The following is a 23267-nucleotide window of genomic DNA, read 5'->3' on the forward strand; positions in this document are numbered from 1 at the left end:
ATCACTGAGACGAGGTGTGTAACCTATTTATTTCTCCTTTCTTATGACTTTCAAAGCAAAACGGTGTTTTTCTGCCACAGTGTGATCGAGTCCTAACCACTCTGCCAGTCTACCTGCGCAGCAAGTTATAATGCACAGTTGAAGCGTTCCGTGAAAATGATTCGATTCTGCTAACACTCGTCAGCAGTTTATTTGGTTTGAAATAAAACCAAATACACAGTTATGCTGTTGTTCTGCTGAGGCGATAAAGACAGATACTTTTGTGTTCTTTTCTTGTTTTGATATCGGGAAGGAAATGTTCTTACGTCCAAGCAGAGTAGCAGACGCAATTTTGCACTCGTGTTCAAATTGACCGGCAGATTGCTGTCTTTTTGTCGAAGTGCCCCAGTTTTGAAGAAATCCGGAAGGGGAACTACTCTAGTCTCTAAACACTGTGTGAGAGTTACGACCGCGTCACACAGCGCTACGTCCTTACCACGACCATACCATGAACAAGTTCTCAAATCGGGGCATATCGCCGTCAAAATCCAGAGCGTGGCCAATCGTGGGTTAAACGTGGGAGGATCTCCATGAGCGAGGTTTGGTCGGGGTGAGATCTGCAAGATCGCCATGCTGCACGCTCTCCCTACGCTTATGTTGAACTGCACAAAACAAGCGTAGCCGGGTCGTGGCGCAGTACAGTCTTGATGTAGTTTTTGTTATTTGCCATGTGCTGGATTTTAACGGCGATTATACGTACTCACCTTCGAAAATAAACAGACCTGATGGTTGTTTTATCACGATTACAGATATCTCACCACGATGCTACCACGCTGCTTGTACGACAATGGCATTCCCACTACGTTCTTAATAAGACTTTGCCACGCTTTCTGTAGGCCACTACCCGGCTTTTGTGCAAGCGTGGGCAGAGCGTGCAGCTTCCCGACCCATCCCGATCAAACCACGCCCAAGGAAATCCTCCCACGTTTGGCCCACGATTGGCCACGCTCTCGGACAATTTTACAACGTAGTAGAAGCGGCGTGTGTGTGTGATTGGGGTGTTACTTGCCTTCAGAACTACTCACGTGGTAAAAACATTTTGTATCGGTTTTGTACAAGGTAAATTCCGATTCAAATAACAACCAAACTCATGAATTCTATATTGGATTTCGTGTGTTGAAACATGTAGTTGTTAGTTTAAATGAGGTATGGTTTGTGTTATTTGCTCCAGAGATGTATATTTTGTACATCAGAGCGTTCGGAACTTTTCAGTCGCAAAAGTTGTTTCCACAAAGTGTAGCTTCTCAACCCGTGAGCTATCGAGGATTCGTGCTGTTGTTGGCGAGTTATTTGTTTGGTTACGGGGTAGTTACCGAAAAATAACTCGCCCTCGCAGTTTACAGATGTAAAGAAGCGATAAACACCCAGCAACCAAGCAAATAACCTCCCAGCAACCTATCTGAATCCTCGATAGCATATGGGTTGAGATGCTCAAATGTACGAAGTATAAATCTCTGGAGAGACAACACAAGCATACCGCGTTTAAACTAACAAATACAGTCTTGAACAACCGAAATCCAATATGAAATCCAAATCGAAATCTAACTTGTACAACTGAACCATCGGCGCGAAGCTTTTGTAGCCGTGTGGCGATTTCATGTACTGTTGTCCCTCTCTTTTACTCCCTGTCTATTATCTTCCCCTGACCCAAGTTGTGTCTCCCGCTAGGATTATTGTGTGTTGTAGGTGTGTAGGGAGGCTGGTTTCTTATTGGTTGATTGTTTGAACGGGTGCGCGCGTGACTCAGAATGATAGCGTGGGCTAGGAGAGTACCCGGTGTGATTTTATAGTGTGAGGACGTGTATCAGTGAGCGTATTCTTGGATTGTGATGTTTTAGTTGTAGTTGAACGATGTTTGTGTTTCTGTTATAATCAAGGCAAGGAGTGTAGTTTGGGCCATTATGACCGTATTTTGGCAAAGGATTGATTTGAGGATTGTTTAGAGATACTTTGTGTGTGTGAGAAACGTTTTAGAGCTGGGTTTTACATCAGCGAAGTGACTTTCGACCGGGATCGTAATTCAAGTTCCGACGAGTTGTGTGCGGCTGTATATTGAGGAAGGAACTACACTGCTTTCTGGTGTCTACTTTCTGGTGTACGTTAATTAAAAGTCACGTTATCGCAACCTCTGTCTTGGCGTCTCATTTATGCTTCCTGGCCTATTCCCCCCCCCCCTTCCACTCCACCCTATCACATCTAATGGGGTCGTGGAGCCACGTCGACCGCCATCTTGTTGTCTACCTTACACTGCTTTCTGGTATTATTAAGATTTTAAAGTTACTGGTGTCTATGCTCCTCTTATCCTGCTCGCAAGCGCCAGATGTAACCGTGTGCCGAAACTGGCACTACGATCACCTCGGGAAGCAAAGTGCAATCAAACAGGATTGAACATTTTAGGGCTAATTTCTTAGCCCTATAAAAACTGTTATGCAAACCCGAAAGTTTCCATGAACATACAGACAATCGGAAGCCATCACAAACAGAATTCCACAAATCACGGGTGTTGACCTAAAGGCCAACAACTCTGGTGCAGAGTCTGCTGTGAAAGGAGCGGTAGCCTCCCCTGTCACAATCGCCCCCGTTTGAATAAACTTCGTCCCGAAGTTCCGAACCGGGGGACCACTGTCCATCCCAAGTTCGCAGAATGGGAACAGCACGAAAATGTTCAGTGGTCATATTATGCCATTACCTGAACATATCATGCCGAGTCCCATCCCTGCTCGCAGCGCCAGATGTGATAGGGTGGAGTGGAAGGGGGGGGGGGGGGGGGGAAATAGGCCAGGAAGCATAAATGAGACGCCAAGACAGAGGTTGCGATAACGTGAGGCCGCTCGCGGATGTTGGCCCAGGGCAGCTCGAACCTCTGCTGAGCTGACGGCAAGTTCGTTGACTGCGACCTGCGGCCTCACGTTATCGCAACCTCTGTCTTGGCGTCTCATTTATGCTGCGTCCTCGCAGGTACAACGCCTCGGGATTAGCTGAAAATGACATCTTTAAATCAAACACAAGTTCACCCAAGTGAGACAACAAATAAAATCAGAAACCGTAACGGATGACACGCACAGTCACCCAACAACCCATTCATGCAAGACACAATAGAACAGGCAATCAATAATCATAGTGTACACACAGTCTCTTAGCAGAGCACGAACAGTCTCACAAATGACACATTGCCCACATGACAGCGGCACATTGTTAACCTGACTGTTCACTGTAAACGGATGGCGGGGACACGACAGCGGCACACTTATTATATAACACACAAGTACGACTGTTCAAAATGATCAAGTTTATTCCAGCACTACTCAGAACGAAGACAATCTCTGCCGTATACGCTGTGAGCGGCGCACAGGCACAGCAGCTTGAGAAGGGACCAGAGGTTCTGGGTCTCTAGCAAGAGGTTGGTCTTGAACACGTGCTGGAGGTGCCTGGGGATCAGGAACTGGTGCAGGGGCTGCTGGCTGCACCGGAAGAGGCTGGATGGGTGGGGGGGAGACAGGGCGTGTCATGTAGACAGACAAACACGCCCCGCCATCCCTATGCGCAGTCTCTGAGCTACAGCCGGCTCCCTGGTTCTCTGAGGACATCACAGCCGCCAAGATCGAGAGACGGCGAGCGGAGCGTGCATGGCGACACTCTGGCCTGAAGGTTCACAAGCAGATTCTCAGGGATGCGGTGCTTCGAGTCACGCAAGCCATCACTGCTGCCAAGGTCGAGCACTTCCACGACCGCATCGTCAACGCCTCATCATCCAGGGAGCTGTTCTCCATCATGTCCTCTCTCCTGGGCTCCTCCCCCGCTGCCCCCTTACCCACTGCTCACCCACCACAAGATATCCCGGAGTTATTCTCGGAGTTCTTCAAGGACAAGATTGACAAGCTTCGGAAAACACTCGATCAGCAGCCCTTCATCCCGTCCCCACCATCCCCTTCCTTCTTCGGCTCCCCCCTCACATGCTTTCAGCCTGTCACTCACAACCACGTCAAGCGACTTATCACCAAGACGGCCATCAAGACATGCGAGCTAGACCCCCTGCCAGACTTCCTCTTCACCAAGTGTCTGGACAAGCTCCTGCCGTCTATCACAGATATCATCAACATCTCCCTGGCCACAGGCGTCGTTCCCGACTGCTTCAAGTCTGCCGTTGTCCGCCCACTCATCAAGAAGCCCGGCCTTGACGTCAACGAATTGAAGAACTACCGTCCTGTGTCCAACCTGCCCTTCCTCTCCAAGCTTCTGGAGCGTATCATCCTGGAGCAGTTGAGCGCCCACCTGTCTCAGAACTCGCTGATGCCAGTGTACCAGTCAGCGTACCGCCCTCACCACAGCACCGAGACGGCGCTCCTGCGAATCACCACGGACCTCCTGAACGCAACAGATAGCGGTCTCGTCTCTGCCCTTGTGCTGCTGGACCTTTCCGCGGCCTTCGACACGATCGACCACCAGCTACTCGTCGATCGCCTCAGTTCCACGTTCGGCATTCACGACACAGCCCTCTCTTGGTTCCGGAACTACCTCCAGAACCGCTCTCAGACTGTCACCACTGAATCTCTTCTCAGCCTGTCCCTGTCCGCTTCAGCGTCCCACAAGGATCTGTCCTCGGCCCTGTCCTTTTCACCCTGTACACCCAACCCCTCTCCCTGGTCATCGAACGCCACGGCCTGAACTACAACTCCTTTGCCGATGACACGCAGCTCCAGAACAGCGCCAAGCCGGAGGACGTTGACGATCTCCTTGTATCCATCTCCAGTTGTTTCACTGACATCAAGAACTGGATGACTGAGAATAAGTTGAAGCTGAACAGTGAGAAGACGGAGGCCCTTCTCGTTGGAACACGACAGAAGATTGCTTCCCTCACTGTGACCGACCTCCAGCTGGATGACGCGACTGTTCCATTCTCCCCTGCTGTCAAAAGCCTTGGCGTCTTTCTCGACTCCACTCTCTCCATGCATACACACATCTCCTTCATCATCAAGACCTGCTTTTTCCATCTACGACGCATCGCCTCCATCCGTCGCTACCTCACCCACGACGCCTGTGTCAAGCTGGTTGTCTCCCTCATCTTCAGTCGTCTGGACTACTGCAACTCCCTTCTGGCTGGCCTCCCCGCCTCATCCATTCATGGCCTACAACGAGTCCAGAACGCTGCTGCCAGGCTGACATTGAGGAAGACGAAGCGAGACCACATCACCCCCCTACTTCGCTCCTTGCACTGGCTTCCTGTCAACACCCGAATCTCTTACAAACTCTGGTCTACAAGTGTCTCAACGACTCTGTTCCCAAGTACCTTCAATCCTCCCTGGACCTGTACACCCAGCCCTCCGACCGTCCCCTTCGTTCTGCCGCTGACCCTCTCCGCCTCCACATCCCTCGCTCGAAACTCGCATCATATCTGCTGGTCAGCGTGCATTTCCCTCCGCGGGCCCCTCCGTCTGGAACTCCCTGCCGCTTGAGCTTCCCCAGAGCCCCTCTCTTGACGCGTTCAAGAGTAGGTTGAAGACTCAGTTCTTCCCGTAGCTGGCTGCGACTTTCATGTTCGATGTGATGTGTTGTGCCCCAAAAGACATTCTTGTTCTGTGCTCTGTGAGAGGTGTTTTTTTGTACTTAATATTATTTTGTTTGGACCTAGCTATTGATGTGTACATTGTTGTTAAACAGTTGTTTGTTGTATGTTTACCAGGGTTTGCTAGTGTGTGATAGGGTTCGTGTCCGTCTGAAGATGTTAGTTTCTTTGTTAGTTCTGTGTTGACAACTCTTCATCAAGCGCTTAGAACTGTACCCACGGAATACGCGCTATATAAGCTTCATATTGATTGATTGATTGATTGATTGACAGTGCCTCGGTCAGGGAATGTTGGGGTAGCAAAGACTTGGGGTAAAGGGGCAAGATTGAGCATGGAATCCCAAAATATGACCTGTTGAGTGTCGTGTAGCTGCACGGGGACTGGGGGTGTCACATTCTGATGCTCTTCCTCTGTCTGGCAGCTTTGCTCACGGAGAGGTTGCGTGATGGATGTTAACTGACTCACACGCTTCTCACTTGACAGTCTCCATGACAGCGGTTGTTGACCTCTATGACGCTTGGTAGGGCACCTGCTCTACAGATGCCCGTGGCGGTTACAAAGCCAACAACGTGGCTTCGCGGATGGCTTTTGGTGTCGTGAGGCAGCTGGCGTGTGTTGGTGTAGGGCAGCGCGTAGCTCTGCTGAGCTGACGGCGAGTTCGTTGACTGGGACCTGCAGCCTGCTTAACCCGGCACTCCTCTCTTTGAAAACAGGAGTTGCTTGGTCAGCCACCACATCGACATCTTCCCTCATCCACCTGAGAGCTTCGGCACGGACAGCAGCAAAAGTGACAGCCTCACGCCCTCGCACAAAGCGCAGCAGATCTCGTCGTAGAGGATGCAAAAACAGTCCATCGATGAAATGATCCCGGAGAGCATCATCTGTTAATGTATCAGGAACAACAGAATTAATCTTGACATGCAGAGACTGCAAACTGTGGGCGTATGAAAGAAGGCCCTCCTCTTGTCCCTGGTAGCGCGTGAAGAATGACGAAAGCAGTGAAGAATTGCTGGCGTGGTCTCCAAACGTGTCCTGTAGAATGGTCAGGACTAGGTCAGCCGTAGCTGTCGCCTGAGGGGGTTGCAAGTTTACCTCCTTCCTGGCAGCCCCAGCGAGGGACTGGATCAGCCACTCTGCTCCCTCCCCTCCAAGTGCCGCCATGTTGAAGTGGGAAATGACGCGACGTGCCTCGGTGGTGAAATGGTCCAGGTGACAGCCATCATCACCGCTTGTGAAGACAGGAAGCCTGGGAGGGGGAAATATCTGCCAATGGGTATGGTGCGCCAAATTGATATTACTATCGGTAACAGTTATAAAGGGTTTTGAAACTATCGTTAACTGTTATATAGAGTTTCGAAACTATCGTTAACTGTTAAATAGAGTTTCGAAACTATCGTTAACTGTTATTTAGAGTTATATCAATAGCGCGTTTGTGCGCGCTATTGCTAAAACTATGAATAACAGATAACGAGGGTTTCGCAAAACGGTGGCATGATGCGCGCAAGTGATATTACTATCGTTAACTGTTATATATAGTTTCTAAAAATAGCGATGGCGTGGTCGGATGTTTCGATGCCGGCAAAATGGCTGCTGACCGTTTCGTTCGAGCGAATTTGCACTAAATTACTACAACATTTAGTAGATCATATTCAACCAACTGTCGTCTGATAAGTCCATCATTTCGCTGCTTCGTTTAATCAAGTAATCACATCTTCGTTACAGCTAGCACGCTTCCTGTTTTCACAGAAATATTTGTCAGTGTCAGCTTGACCCGTTCTAGCTACCGCGCTGTGTGCGAGTCAGTTTGTACACATACGGCTGGCATGCATGCACTGAGTGTGCAACGGTCAGTGTCAGTACCCAAAACACGATGCGAAAGCATGCAGTGTTTTCCAAAACGCGTCGTGGGGAATGTCACGTTGTTTTGTGTTTGCTTTGAAAAAAACCCCACTGTTTTGTGTAGCCGTGCGTCTGTCATGGTCTTTTCCGCGAATATTCCGCGTCTTCAAACCGCACACGTGGAAAACGGTACGGCCGAAAGTACAAATGATATGATAAAGCTAATATTAAACAAACTCAACAATGATTTGAGAAGACGACAACAGAAGAACGGTCAATAACTAATGTTGCAGTTTTTTTAAATTGTGTTTCTAGTTAAAATGTACATTTCGTAGCAAAAAGACAGTTTTGCAATGGCAGTTTCAGGGTTTTCCCATTTGGGAACGATACCGACGCGCTTTTGATAAAACTATCGTTAGCTGTTATATAGAGTTTCTGAAACTCTATCTAACAGATAACGATAGTTTCGAAACTCTACATAACAGTTAACGATAGTTTCAAAACTCTGTATAACAGTTAACGATAGTTTCAAAACCCTATATAACAGTTAACGATAGTAATATCAATTTGGCGCACCATAAATGGGGTCGTGGAGCCACGTCGACCGCCATCTTGGATGTGCGGAGTCCCTCCTACACTGCTTTCTGATGTTAAACTACGGCGACTCTACTTCCTGAACCCTGCTCGCAGCGCCAGATGTGATAGGGTGGAGTGGAAGGGGGGGAAATAGGCCAGGAAGCATAAGGCCCCCCCCAAAAAAGGTCTGTTTACGGTAACATAGGCTAAAAAAATAGGGTCGGTAGGTCGGGATTTATTTTTTATTTTTTCCAAAAAAACATATTTTTACGTTATTTTGCCAAAAAAACAAGATTTTTTTTTCCCAAAATGCCAAAAAAAAGTCTAGGGTCGCGCGAAAAAACTAGGGTCGGTCGGGTTACCGTAAACAGACCTATTTTTTTTTTGGCCTAAATAAGACGCCAAGACAGAGGTTGCGATAACACACCGGTGACACTGTGACGGTTCCCCTACGCTTTGTGTTCGGTGCCCTGACCCTTTGTGTTCGGTTCCCACTCGGTTCCCACACGCCAAAATTCGCGGACAAGATCGAGGTACTGTCACCCAAAACATCCATTTGTGGCAGTATTACGCAATGTTGCTCTCTGAGAATGGTCTTGTTAGATCTGTGAGTGTTTACACTGCATGCCTAGGTGCTGTTGGATTGAAGGTTTTTGATATTTTAGCCGTTATTAGGTAGAATGCCTTTCACTTTACTGCAAAACTGCATAATTCGTAGCATCGGCAAGAAATATCCTACCAAAAAATGCCTGCTTGGAACTGTCGTTGGTCCAGCAAAAAGTTCAACATGTCTGTAGCAGACAGCCCAAGTTTCAAGATTGTAGGGCCATCCAAACAGCCGTAATAATAAAAACAACAAAAGTAGTCAGTGAAATTGGCTGTGTTCGGTCCCCCCCACACTTTTGTGACGTAGGCGTGACGGTTCCCATAATTCATTGTGTCGGTCCCCACTTCCTGTGTCGGACCCCACTTTCGACCTAATTTCTCTGTGACGGACCCCACAACTCTCACACACACACACACACACACACACACACACACACACACACACACACACACACATACTGATGTCATCTGACTTACTTGGTATCACAAAAGGTGCTGCCTTGCCAGTTTTTGCTGAAAATAAAAATAACTCCGAGACAATTAGATTCAATGAATACAATGATACAAGTAACCGGCAAGTCATAAATCCAAGAAGGTGTGGGGACCGACACAAAATAGGCTGGTTGTGGGGTCCGTCACAGAGAAATTAGGTCGAAAGTGGGGTCCGACACAGAAAGTGGGGACCGACACAATGAATTATGGGAACCGTCACGCCTACGTCACAAAAGTGTGGGGGGACCGAACACAGCCAATTTCACTGACTACTTTTGTTGTTTTTACACCCCCGGTATAGGGGTGTGTATAGGTTTCGGTCGATGTGTTTGTTTGTTTGTTTGTGTGTTTGTTTGTATGTTTGTGTGTTTGTTTGTGTTCGCAAGTAGATCTCAAGAATGAACGGACCGATCGTCACCAAACTTGGTGAACAGGTTCGATACATTCCTGAGACGGTCCGTACAAAAATTGGGACCAGTCAAACACACGGTTAGGGAGTTATTGGTGGATTTTGGTTTTTTGGGGGGATCAACTACGCATAACTCTTCCTTATCTTCTCCATGTTTTCAGCGTTTACCTCCCTTCCTTCGTATGGTGCACTACGATATGAGAGGCATCTTCGGATATTCCCGAAGTTCTGTTATTATTTTTAGAAGGTCATCGCAGTGTCCAGAACGCTTTCCTTGGACCCGTAAGTTGTCCTCACTGTAAAAGTGCAAAGGTCGAATCAATTTATACCCACGCGAAAAATACACTCTCATCTATCTCTATATATTTATACAATAGATATAGATATATATATACGGCTTCTCTCTCTGTGTGTGTGTGTGTGTGTGTGTGTGTTTGAGTGTGTCTGTAGAAAACACCTGTGTATTGCACAGTTCTGTTTGTGATGTGGTACCTAGGGCGTCGTCGACAAGTATGGGACTCGACATGATATGATCAGGAATGGCATTATGGCCTCTGAATCATGTTCGTGCTGTTCCCATTCCACGAGTCTGTAAGGGACCTAAGCTTGACGGGTCCATGGTTCGAAGCCGGCGTACAGTGCGCCACTCAAGCCGGGTATTCGGCTCTATTTAATCCACACGTGCTGAGCATGGTTTATATTATATACATGAGACGGTTTTTACAAAAAATGCGGTCAGTAGGTGTTACAGAAAGAGTTATATTGATTTGTCTTTTTCTCCGCCTGTCTCTTTGTCCACTCAATCAACTTATTTTAACCACACTTGTTAGCAGTGCCTTCTCAGTTGGTGGCAGTGAGAATGGTAAGGACGGGGGTGTTTTTCCTATCTCGGAGGAATTTCTTGTTATTATTACGTCTGTTTGGATGGCCCTACAATCTTGAAACTTGGGCTGTCTGCTACAGACATGTTGAACTTTTTGCTGGACCAACGATAGTTCCTAGCAGGCATTTTTTGGTAGGATATTTCTTGCCGATGCTACGAATTATGCAGTTTTGCAGTAAAGTGAAAGGCATTCTACCTAATAACGGCTAAAATATCAAAAACCTTCAATCCAACAGCACCTAGGCATGTAGTGTAAACACTCACAGATCTAACAAGACCATTCTCAGAGAGCAACATTGCGTAATACTACCATAAATGGATGTTTTGGGTGACAGTACCTCGATCTTGTCCGCGAATTTTGGCGTGTGGGAACCGAGTGGGAACCGAACACAAAGGGTCAGGGCACCGAACACAAAGCGTAGGGGAACCGTCACAGTGTCACCGGTGTGGATAACGTGACTTTTAATTAACGTACACCAGAAAGTAGACACCAGAAAGCAGTGTATTTCCTTCTATATATATATACGACTTGTGTGTGTGTGTGTGTGTGTGTGTGTGTGTGTGTGTGTGTGTGTGTGTGTGTGTGTGTGTGTGTGTGTGTGTCTGTGTATCTGTGTATTTGTGTATTCGCCATGCACGGGCAAAGTTCTCGATGGATCTGCTTCAAATTTGGTGGGCATATTCAGGTTGACCCGGTACAGGACACAACCTGGTCGATATTTCAACACGTGCTCTCAGCGCGCAGCGCTGAACCGATTTTGGTTCCACCTCAGCTATTTTGGTTCCACCTCAGCTACCCGGGCCCCCATACCGACACATCAAAGCCAAAGTTCTCGGTGGATCTTTTTCAAATTTGGACACCGTATTCAGCTACACCCCGGACACAATATCATCGATGAGATATTTCAACACGTGCTCTCAGCGCGCAGCGCTGAATCGAGTTTGGTTTTTGTGTTCATTTCACCATTATAAGTAACTCTTCCTTATCTTCTCATATTCTCCAGGTTTTCAGCGTTTACCTCCCTTCCTTCGTAATGGTGCACTATAGTGTGAGTGGAGCGTCTTCGTAAATTCCCGGCGTTCTGTTACTGTTACTATTTTTAGAAGGTCAACGCAGTGTCCAGAACGTAAATTGGACCCGTAAATTATCCTCACTGTAAAAGTGCAAAGGTCGAATCAATTTATAGCCACGCGAAAAATACACTGTCATCTATCTCTCTATAGATACGGCTTCTCTGTGTTCGTGTGTGTGTGTGTGTGTGTGTGTGTGTGTGTGTGTGTGTGTGTCTCTATGTGAGCAACACCTGTGCATTGTTCAGTTCTGTTTGTGATGTGGTCTGGCGGCTTTTGTGTCAATTTATGTACTGGCCTTCCTTTTAGAAGCCATAACTTGCTCAGTCCTGTTTGAGTGGAGTTCGCCTCCAAAGGTGATTAACACGGTTACATTCGTCGACAAGGATGGGACTCGATATGGTCAGGAATGGCATTATGGCCACTGAATCATTTTCGTGCTGTTCCCATTCCACGAATCTGGGAGGGACCTAAGCTTGGCGGGTCCATTGTTCGGACCCGGCGAAGCCGGCGTACGGCTCTAAGTACTTCTTCCCGGCGAAGCCGGCTACCCGGCGAAGCGGGTATTCATTCTAGTCCTCAATATACAGCCGCACACAACTCGTCGGAACTTGAATTACGATCCCGGTCGAAAGTCACTTCGCTGATGTAAAACCCAGCTCTAAAACGTTTCTCACACACACAAAGTATCTCTAAACAATCCTCGAATCAATCCTTCGCCAAAATACGGTTATAATGGCCCAAACTACACTCCTTGCCTTGATTATAACAGAAACACAAACATCGTTCAACTACAACTAAAACATCACAATCCAAGAATACGCTCACTGATACACGTCCTCACACTATGAAATCACACCGGGTACTCTCCTAGCCCACGCTATCATTCTGAGTCACGCGCGCACCCGTTCAAACAATCAACCAATAAGAAACCAGCCTCTCTACACACCTACAACACACAATAATCCTAGCGGGAGACACAAATTAACTTGGGTCAGGGGAAGATAATAGACAGGGAATAAAAGAGAGGGACAACAGTACATGAAATCGCCACACGGCTACACTTTCAAGGCAAGTAACTCTCATACTAGGTGTAGAGACTAGAGTTGTATCCCTTCCAGATTTCGACACATCGGCATCTTCGACAAAAAGACTGCAATCTGTCGGTCAATCCTCAAATATATTTCATTTCATAAACAGAACACATACAATCAAATGCATATATCCTTTAATGTCAAAAAACCGAACCGGTTCAATACACTGTCTTGTCTCAGAAAATTGAACTTCATACCGTATTTGACGTTTGAACACGGGTGCAAAAGTTCGTATGCTACTCAATACAACGTAAAAAAAATTCTTCGCGATATAAAAAAAAGAAAGAAAAAAAATATCTGCCTTTATCGCCTTAGCAGAAAAAGAGCATAACTGTGTACTTGATTTTATTCCCACCCAAATAAACTAATGTTAAGTGTTCGCAGAATTGAATGATTTTCATTGAACTCTTTAACCGCGCATAAATCCTTTGATTTGGCAGAGTAATTAGGACTCGATTAAACTGTGGCACAAAAACACAGTTTTTCTTTGAAAATCTGAAGAAATGAGGAATACATTGGATACTAGCCTCGTCTCAGTGAATATTTAAGTTAATGGTCGAAGTTAGCGAATCATGAAAAATACGAGCTTCAGCGAGTATTTCGGTCAACCGATGAAGATGTTATTAGGATTTTTGTGGGTTGATTTTTGAGCGGGCCACTCTGTATATTACTGGAAAACCCAGCGATTTTAGACAATGTATTTAAATACACTTGAATCATTTATAACGAACCTAGCCAGAAGTTGCCCTCCAGGTTACCAAACCCATTGCGATAGTCCGCCCAACCCCGAAAGAAGTCCACTGAGGCGTCCATTCTTCTCTGGAAAACCTGAAAAAAGGCGGTGTAAGCATACTTACGAGGGGGTGCATGGGTGAAAATATCCAACCTTTTATACTGCTTGGCGGTGACCTTGCGATACGTATTCTCTGCTGAAATGACAATAAGTCACCAAGACAAACTCAATTCTAGACATTCTTTGTCATTTACCTTGGACATACATAAGAAGTGACCGAATCTTTACGGGATGACATTATACGCATTTTTGGTGTCTGTTAGGACTTCCCTTCGCTTTTATCGTCAAAGATTTCATTTTAGATGAGAGGGTCAAGAAGAATCATGCTTGTTTTTTTTCAATCGGTGTCGTATCTCATTAATTGTATCGTTTTGAGGTCTAGTGTGCAGGAAGATTTCATTATTCACGTATCCTGGACAAAAATGTTTGCACAACAGAGATGTTTCACCAAGACTTGGCCATTAAACAGCTAAATCATTCTGTAAGAAAAAAGTCGCGTGATACAATATTAGATCATTGTGTCAATCTTTCGACCTGAAACTAAGAGATCAACACTGAAAACCCGAGATCAGTCATCCATACTTCAAAGGCTTGGTTAGCCGAAATCGAAGACCGAACAGTTCAGATTGGTCTCCGCCAGGCATGCGAACATAGGACCTCATTGGCAATAACCCATTCTCTTTAAGTATAGCACATTTTCAGAGGCAACATAGCATAAATATAAATGTTCGGATTACGAATACAATGCAGTAACACTGTTACACGACACTTGAGATTGCCACAAGTTCTCAAACGTCGTATAGTTGTGTTCTTTTATTCTACGTCGCCCGTCTTCGCAGCAGCAGAAAACAACTCGTCAAATTGAGTTCGAGGATTTATTCAGCATTCAATACATACAACTGCACATCGTAGCAGAACTCAAATAGAAGCTTTTTTTTACATACAAATCGCGCTGGCATATATAGTAAATACTCAATCTCGAGAATATTCCAGACCGAACATGAAACAACTACATTATACGAGCCGTGCATGGACTAAACTAGCGACATTCTCTGTGACGTACATCAAAAGCGCCGACACACTTAATCCGAACGAACGCCACGAACTCACGACTAAAACAGCATGGTAAACAACTTGTTTTGACAGGACTAGAAAGTTCACCTGCATTCTCGTCCAAGCATAAATATTGTGTTTACAAAATATAATATCGGTACTTTCCCACAAAGTAAAAATAAGTCAACTACATGCAACACACAAAACTGAACCAAAGCTCAGCAACGGTAGCGTTTCCTAACATTACCCCCAACACCCGAAGAAATTTACCTAATTTCTTTCAATCATTGAAACGCTACCTGTACACATATTATGTATACATAACAGATTGAAATCCAGGTATGTACATTAGTCTGTTGGAGAATGAACACAGTTTTAATCACATACTCGGCTGAGAAAATCTGCTCCAACATTGTCTGAACCTTTGATCGATTCCACTCGCATATCAAAGTTCTGCAAGTACATCACCCACCTCATGATACGATTATTCACAAACTTTGCAGAGTTCAGGTAGGTGAGGGGTTTGTGATCAGTCTGAAGCACGAATTTCACCCCTTGGAGGTAGAGTTCAAATTTTTTGATTCCCCACACGATGGCTAAACACTCTTTCTCCATGGTCGAGTAGTTCTTCTCGGCTCCTGACAGCTTCTTGCTGGCATAGCTGACCGGAAACGGTTTACCTCCATGCTCTTGCATCAGCATGGCGCCGATCCCTTCGTCCGATGCGTCTGTACGCAAGATGAACTCTTTGGCAGTATCAGGAAGGCGTAGCACCGGGTCTCGTGACATCAGGTCGCGCACGGTCTGGTATGCCTTCTCCTGAGCTGGTCCCCAGAGTATTCGGTTGGGGCATCCTTTTCGGGTCATGTCCGACAAAGGCGCCGTTATGGCGGCGAAGTTTGGAATGAACTCTCTGTAGTACCCAGCCAATCCAAGGAAGGATCGCACCTGCTTCTTGGTTTCAGGACGTGGCGCATTGAGGATCTTGGTGACGTTTTCCAACAAAAGCCCCTTTTGACCTTCCTTCAGTGAATGACCTATGAAGTCAACGTTGTCGGTCCCCAAAATGCACTTGCTGGGTCTCACGGTCAGATTAGCTTTTGTCAGGCGGGAAAACAGTTCCCTCAAAGTCTCCAGATGCTCCTCAAAGGTCTCCGTGTGAACTAGCAGATCATCCCAGTAGTACACAACATTCTTCATTCCTTTGAGCATTTTTCGCATTCCCCTCGTAAGGGTAGCACCACTGTTCACCATGCCAAAAGGCATCCGCAGGCACTCATACGTTCCGTCTGGAGTTGCAAAGGCGGTCTTTGGTATGTCCTCTTCGCGCACAGGAATCTGCCAATATCCCTTGCTGAGATCGATCTTTGAGAAGATCTTACTGCCAGTCAACCGTCGGAACAGATCAGCCGCCGTCGGCATTGGTTCAGGGTCAAACACGGTGATCTTATTCACTTTTCTGAAGTCAATGCATACCCTGTTTGTACCGTCTTTCTTCTTGACAACAACAACGGGAGATGAGTAAGGGGATGATGACTCACGGATGACCCCCATCTTCAACATGCTATCGATGTCCTTCTTCAAGGATTCCCGAGCCTGAAACGGGATAGGGTATGGTTTCGAGCGAACAGGAACGTCAGATGTGAGGTGGACTTCATGTTCGACCAAGGACGTAGAGCCTGGAACATCAGAGAACCTATGGGTGAAGTCGCCCATAAAATCATGCAGCTCCTTCTGCTGGTCTTCTGTCAGGTCAGGTCCTAACTTGACGTCATCCACTCCCTCTTTCTTGTGGAGGTCTCCCAACTCTAGTAGTTCCTCACCGTCGAACTCGTCTAGTTCGGCTGGTTCTTCCACACTTGCTGCGACCTGAACTGCTTCCGGATGTCTCTCCACATACAGTTTCAGGAGGTTAGCGTGGTAGATCTTGGACTTCTTGCCGACATTCACCTTGTAGTCGTTGATCCCTACCACGGCCTCAACCTCGTATGGGCCTTTCCACTGCATCAGTAGTTTGTTATGATCAGTGGGGAGCAGTATCAGCACTTTGTTACCTGGTGTAAACTTCCTGTTTACGGCTTTGCGGTCGTAGTAGTGCTTGCCGCTATCCTGAGACTTTCTCAAGTTCTCTCGAGCAATCTCGAGAGTCTCCTCCAGTTTCTCTCGCAACTCGAACACGTACTGGTAACTGTTCTTCACTTCAGGTGTGTCCACATCTTTCGTCCACAATTCCTTTAGTATCTGCATCGGGCCTCTCACGGTCCGCCCGTACATCAGCTCGAACGGGGAGAATCCAGTGGACTCTTGTGGCACCTCCCTGTATGCAAATAGCAAGGCATTGATGTAGCGATGCCACTGCCTTGGCTGCTCACTGCATAGTTTCTTCAGCGTGGACTTCAGCGTTGCATTGAATTTCTCGACCAGCCCATTGCACATCGGGTGATAGGGTGTCGTAGTCAAGTGACGAATGCTCAGCAGCCTGTTGACCTCTTCCATGCATTCAGAGACAAACTGTGTCCCCAGGTCTGTGAGGATCTCTTCTGGAACCCCAATTCTGCTGAAAATGTCCACAAGTGCCTCGGCAACAGTCTCGGTGTCAATTTTCTTCAGAGGCACGGCTTCTGGGTACCTGGTTGCATAGTCTACCAGGGTCAGTACCCAACGATGACCCGCTTCACTTGGCGGTTTGATCTCGCCGATGAGGTCAATGGCCACCCTCTTGAAAGGTCGGTCGATCAAAGGCATCTTCTGCAACGGCACTTTCGGGACCCTTCCTCGAGGTATGGTTTTCTGGCAAATATCGCACGATCGGCAGAATCGAGTCACATCTGCATGCAGTCCTGGCCAGTAAAACGCAGCCTGGATTCTGTCCGATGTCTTCTTGACCCCCAGGTGACCTCCCATAATAGAGTCGTGGGCCACCTCCATCACCTGGCGCCTAAGTGGTTGAGGCACCAGAACTTGACGTAATGGCTTCCCACCGTTGACTCTCGGGTGCTGGAACACTCGGTACAGGATCTTGGCCTTTACTTCAAAGTGCACAGTGCCTTCGCCCTTAGTCATCTCCTTGACAGGACGACTCCTGTACTTTGTCAAGGTCAAATCAGCTTCCTGTAGCTGAATCAGCCGATCCCTGTCCACGACAGCAGTTGCAGAACTGTTGGTGACCCTGAGTGGCGTAGTTGTTTTGTCCTTCTTCGCCTGGGCTCTGGTCGTCACAGCGCTTACAACCTGCGGCTGGTCGCGGCGATGCACAGTAGCTCTGTCATCTCGTAACAGTTCGCTGATATCTTCATTCGCGAATGGCAGTGGGTCTTCCTCCTCAACAGCAGGCTGAGCTGCGCCCTTTCTCCATTCGATATCAGGGTCATCAGGACGTCTCGCACCCCCAATGTTCCCAATTAGTAGATCGTACAAGGGCTTCTTCAGGCAAACGGCCTCAACTTCACCGGTGAAGTATGGAGTATCGATCTGGATTTTTACCACTGGTGCCTTCACGCATTTGCTGTCAGCCATGAGCGTCCACTTGAAGTCACCAGTGAATTTCTCTGTTGGCACCAGATCCTCTTTGACAATGACTCTATTGCAGCCCGAATCTCTGAGAACAGTCACTTCCTGCTTCTCAACAAATCCCTTCGACACGGGCATGTTCGACACTGACACAGCTGCGCTGGCGACGACAGAGATCGACCTGCCATTGGCGAGTAGAAGCTGGCCATCAGATATACATTCTTCCACGTCCGATGGTGTAGCCACTTGCTCGGCAGCCCTTGGAAGTATGACGCTGCTCGCACATACTTGTTGGTTCGAGCCACTCGTTTGCCTCTTGTTGTCGTAATATCTCCGTCGATGTTCTTGCGCTTTGTCATTGACATGTCCGTTATTTTTCTTTTGGGGACAGTTGGCGACTCGGTGACCCTTGGCATTGCAAAGGAAACACGTTATGTTCTGCCCTTCATTGGATGATGGTGCGGACTCAGTTTGTCCCTTGGCAGGTTGGTTTCCCTGGTTCCCGCTCTTCTGGAAAGGTTTCGATGACTTTGACGTCCCCAGGGTCCTTCCATGAGCAATGAGATAACGCTCAGCAGCATCAGTAATGTCCTTCAAACCCCGCAGTTTTTGCTCTTCCAAGCGGGTCGCCAGGTCCTTCGGGCAGGCATTAAGGAACTGCTCCTTCACGATCAAGTCCCGCAGACTCTCGTATGACTGCTCTTCACCTGATAACTCCACCCACTTCTGCAGGTATGACGACAGGCGCTCCACAAACTGGCTCGGTGTCTCTCCAGACAATGGGTGGCATTCGCGGAAGCGTTGACGGTAGCCCCTTTCAGTGAAGTTGTAGCAACGCAACAGAGCTTCCTTCAGTACATCATAGTCTCTGGCGTCATCATTTGAGAGTCTAGTGTAGACCTCAAGTGCTGCCCCAGTCAAATGTGCGCTGAGTTGAATCGCCCAGTCGTCGCGCTGCCATCTAGCACTCTCAGCGAACCTCTCGAATCTTGCAAGGTAGCAGTCGATCTGGTCCTTCCCGTCAGCGAATGCTGGAAGTTTCGGTGCCCTGTGTAACATTTGCTGCTGGTTATCTCTTTGGCGTGGTGCCTCGTGCTCACTTTGAACACGCACCATTTCTGTCTGAAGCTCTAAGCGTTTCAGCTCAATTTGCCTTTCTTCACGCTGTGCTTCTCTTTCTCTTTCTTCACGCTGCGCTTGTCTTTCTTTATCTTCACGCTGCGCTTGTCTTTCTTCACGCTGCGCTTGTCTTTCCTTTTCTTCACGCTGCGCTTGTTTTTCTTCACGCTCACGCTGCGCTTGTCTTTCTTCACGCTCACGCTGCGCTTGTCTTTCTTCACGCTGCGCCAGCAGTCGTGTCTGGGACTCGACGAACTCCGTCAGCTGCTTGCCTTTCAGTCCCAGTTCAACTCCTTTTGCCCAGAACTCAGCCATTCTGGTCTTTTCCGGTGCGTTCGTCTGTATTCTTTCACAGCCACGAACGTAGACGAATGTAGTCTTCTAAAAGAACACAGTCTCTACTGCACCTCCGATGCTTCTCTCGTCGCTGTTCACCTTCGTAGACGCAGGCTGCCACCCTCCTCGTCTAACGTGACGGCGCACTCTGCTCACGATACGTACACGACGTACCTCAGTCGTATTTCGTAGTATTAATGCACTAGCTCCGCGACGAAGTCCGTCTCGTCCAAACGGCAGCTAACCTCTGTAATCCCGATACACTCCGGCGTCGCTCACCGTACCGAGCTGCGGCGATTACCAAACTCTTCACCAGTCACACCGAATCCACGGTTCCGTAGTCTCAATACTGATCCCTCAGGATACACCCGATTGATGGTTACCTCCTTTGACTGCCTTGACTGTCTTTGTTGCTGGAAAACCCTTGGCGTTAAACGTAGATCCTTGGCTTGGCCCCCAATTGTTACACGACAATTGAGATTGCCACAAGTTCTCAAACGTCGTATAGTTGTGTTCTTTTATTCTACGTCGCCCGTCTTCGCAGCAGCAGAAAACAACTCGTCAAATTGAGTTCGAGGATTTATTCAGCATTCAATACATACAACTGCACATCGTAGCAGAACTCAAATAGAAGCTTTTTTTACATACAAATCGCGCTGGCATATATAGTAAATACTCAATCTCGAGAATATTCCAGACCGAACATGAAACAACTACATTATACGAGCCGTGCATGGACTAAACTAGCGACATTCTCTGTGACGTACATCAAAAGCGCCGACACACTTAATCCGAACGAACGCCACGAACTCACGACTAAAACAGCATGGTAAACAACTTGTTTTGACAGGACTAGAAAGTTCACCTGCATTCTCGTCCAAGCATAAATATTGTGTTTACAAAATATAATATCGGTACTTTCCCACAAAGTAAAAATAAGTCAACTACATGCAACACACAAAACTGAACCAAAGCTCAGCAACGGTAGCGTTTCCTAACAAACACACACATACACACACACACACACACACACACACACACACACACACACACACACACACACACACACACACACACACACACACACATATATATATACTTACAATCCATCCTCCGTTGCCCCTGGCCTGATCGCAGTACACAGTGACTTGTTCTCCTGACACACACACTGTGCGGAGACCGTTTAGAGGGTTAAGACTCAACCAGTCCACACAGCTATTAGCTGGGGTAAAAAATAGAACAAAACAAATCAATAGATTGCTCATGAATATATGACAATCCAAACATTCACTGATTCAGAATTCAGACTAGTTTATTACCTGCGGTTAGTAAATGACCCTGATGTTGCAGTTTAGAAAATACAAGATGTTTGGTGGCTTAATTGTTGGCAGACTAGCTTTTTTGTTGCTCCGAGGGGACCATAATCGTCTTTTCTTTCATCTTTATCGAACAAGGCCGAAGGCGGCGGTTGATAAATATATGTTACAAAAGGCTATAATCCCCGGCCCGAGGACCAACAAGAAAATGCTGGTCTGACAACAAGCCAGCAAACATCGTTTTTGTCATCATTTTGGTGGTGCGACAGTTCGCATGATCACCGAAAGGGAGCCGGATTTTTAGAATGCAGTTCATGGCCACAAAACGTGTCACAAGTTCAATCGATCGCATCATAATTGAAAATGTGATGTCAAACGTAAACTTTACGTCGCTTTTCTTGGAGTCTAAAAATGCACAGTAGTCCTTACGGCAGGGCAATAAAAAACGCTCGCGCTGGACCCGAGTACTCTTCAGACATTCACACACACACACACACACACACACACACACACACACACACACACACACACACACACACACACACACACACACACACACACACACACACTCTCTCTCTCTCTCCCTCACTCCTTCTCTCTCTCCCTCTCTCTCTCTCTCACACACACACACACACACACACACACACACACACACACACACACACACACACACACACACACACACTACCGTGCATCTCCATTCTAAAACACGTCACGTTCCAAATCAAAAGACGACATTCTATTTTCTTACGTCACTATTCTTGGTTTACGGTACCATTCGGCGGCTTTGCTACGAGTATGGCATAGTCTTGGTTTGCCGAGACCTTGCACCGTTCTATCAGACTGCCTGGCTGGCTGTTGCACCGCGAATTCCTCCCACCGCCAAGTCGTTTTTTTGTGGTTTATTTCGCATTTAGGTCCCAGGTAACATTATGAAGTTTTAATACGATCGATCAAGTTAGTGTATCAACTTTTGAACGAACTGCGCCCAGTAGTTTCCCAGCAATAAATAGAGATTACACAACGTCATCGAGTGAGGGACCGAAAAATATTGAAACTCGAGGATGATTTTTTTGTGGTATCAACCGAGACCGTAGGTCGAGGTTGATACCACACAAAAAAATCATGATGACGTTTGTGTAATTTGTGTATACAATGATCAACGACAAAGACAAAAATTAAAACAAAAACGTCCACTTTTATTTGTTTCCTCGTGTTCGCTGTTCTATTTTTCTCTTGTGATCAACATGATAAACCGAGCCGGCTCTCTCCAGTAAAACAGAAGTCAAACTAGCAATCGTTAAAAACCAAGCACAAGACCAAGTGCGCACGGAAAAGATCCTGTAATCCATGTTAGAGTTCGGTGGGTTATAGAAACACGAAAATACCCCAAGCATGATAAATGTTCAACGTGCGGGCTACCTCACACCAATTCATTGTAAAGCGCTTAGAGAACGTCAAGCGCTTTATAAATCTCCCATATTATTATTATTATTATTATTATTATTATTATTATTATTATTATTATTATTATTATTATTATTATTTAAGTTATTGAGACATCCCAGTGCACTATGGGATTTATAGAGCAAATCGAGAAAATTCATTATTGAACGAAGCGCATAGCGCTGAGTTCTATAATTATTTTCGAGATTTGCTCTATAAATCCCTTAGTGCACTGGGATTGTTTCAATAACGATATTGTCAGTACCGCCATAGAAAAAAGAAGATTCCAAACGCACACTTTGCTGCGCGCATTTGAATAGGCATAACTGTGTGGTCAGGTCGTGTAGCCTACAGTAAGATCTACTTTTGTGTGGGGTGTCTCAAGTGTGTCGTGCTTTCGTCACACGCATTTTAATTTCTGTTGGTAAATTCCAGTGTAGCGTTAAGCTGAACAGTGATGATCTTTCAGAGAGACCTTATGTGAACTCGGAGAAAGGACTGTGCTCTCCGTTATTTGCAATTCGAAACCTCCAGTCGAGCTTCGACGGATTGACTGTGCGGAGTGACTCCCCCTTGAATTGACTCGAAGGACTCGACGGTTAGCACAATTTCAAGATAAATGTGGCATATTTCTCGTGTTGTATCTTCACTCATCGGGGAGTCTGATACTAAATATGAACGGTAAGAATGCTCTGAACCCTACACGTATTATATCCCCATTGTTTTTTCGTTCACATTTGCCCAACATGTTAATTTGCTGAGCGGGGTTTATGTCGTCTGCTAGGCTAGGCAGTCTGCACTGAGTCTGCACGCAGTAAGCAGGCTGGTAATCAGTCTTATGTTTGTTTGTTCGTTCATGGGCTGAAACTCCCACGGCTTTTACGTGTATGACCGTTTTTACCCCGCCATTTAGGCAGCCATTCGCCGCTTTCGGAGGAAGCATGCTGGGTATTTTCGTGTTTCTATAACCCACCGAACTCTGACATGGATTACAGGATTTTTTTCGTGCGCACTTGGTCTTGTGCTTGCGTGTGACACACGGGGGTGTTCGGACACCGAGGAGAGTCTGCACACAAAGTTGACTGAGAAATAAATTTCTCGCCGAACGTGGGGACGAACTC

The 23267-nt window shown here is 46.8% G+C and overlaps 2 protein-coding genes across 2 annotated transcripts in view; both read right to left on the minus strand.

Annotated features, from left to right (window-relative positions):
• LOC138970660 (uncharacterized) overlaps positions 1-20394 on the minus strand; it is a 100523-nt gene extending 80129 nt beyond the window's left edge. Inside the window, exon 1 of the mRNA XM_070343130.1 lies at positions 14123-20394. Within this exon, the coding sequence (XP_070199231.1) occupies positions 14795-19363 (4569 nt within the window). The 5' untranslated portion in view covers positions 19364-20394 and the 3' untranslated portion in view covers positions 14123-14794. The remainder of the gene's footprint in view (positions 1-14122) is intronic.
• Positions 1-23267, minus strand: part of LOC138970667 (microfibril-associated glycoprotein 4-like) — a 46315-nt gene that overhangs the window by 8380 nt on the left and 14668 nt on the right. The window contains exons 4-5 of the mRNA XM_070343140.1: positions 20488-20606; positions 13305-13401 (exon numbers count right to left, since the gene is read on the minus strand). Of these exons, the coding sequence (XP_070199241.1) occupies positions 13305-13401; positions 20488-20606 (216 nt within the window). The remainder of the gene's footprint in view (positions 1-13304; positions 13402-20487; positions 20607-23267) is intronic.

Source organism: Littorina saxatilis, linkage group LG1 (genome assembly GCF_037325665.1).
Source record: "Littorina saxatilis isolate snail1 linkage group LG1, US_GU_Lsax_2.0, whole genome shotgun sequence".
In the NCBI taxonomy this organism is placed as follows: domain Eukaryota; kingdom Metazoa; phylum Mollusca; class Gastropoda; order Littorinimorpha; family Littorinidae; genus Littorina; species Littorina saxatilis.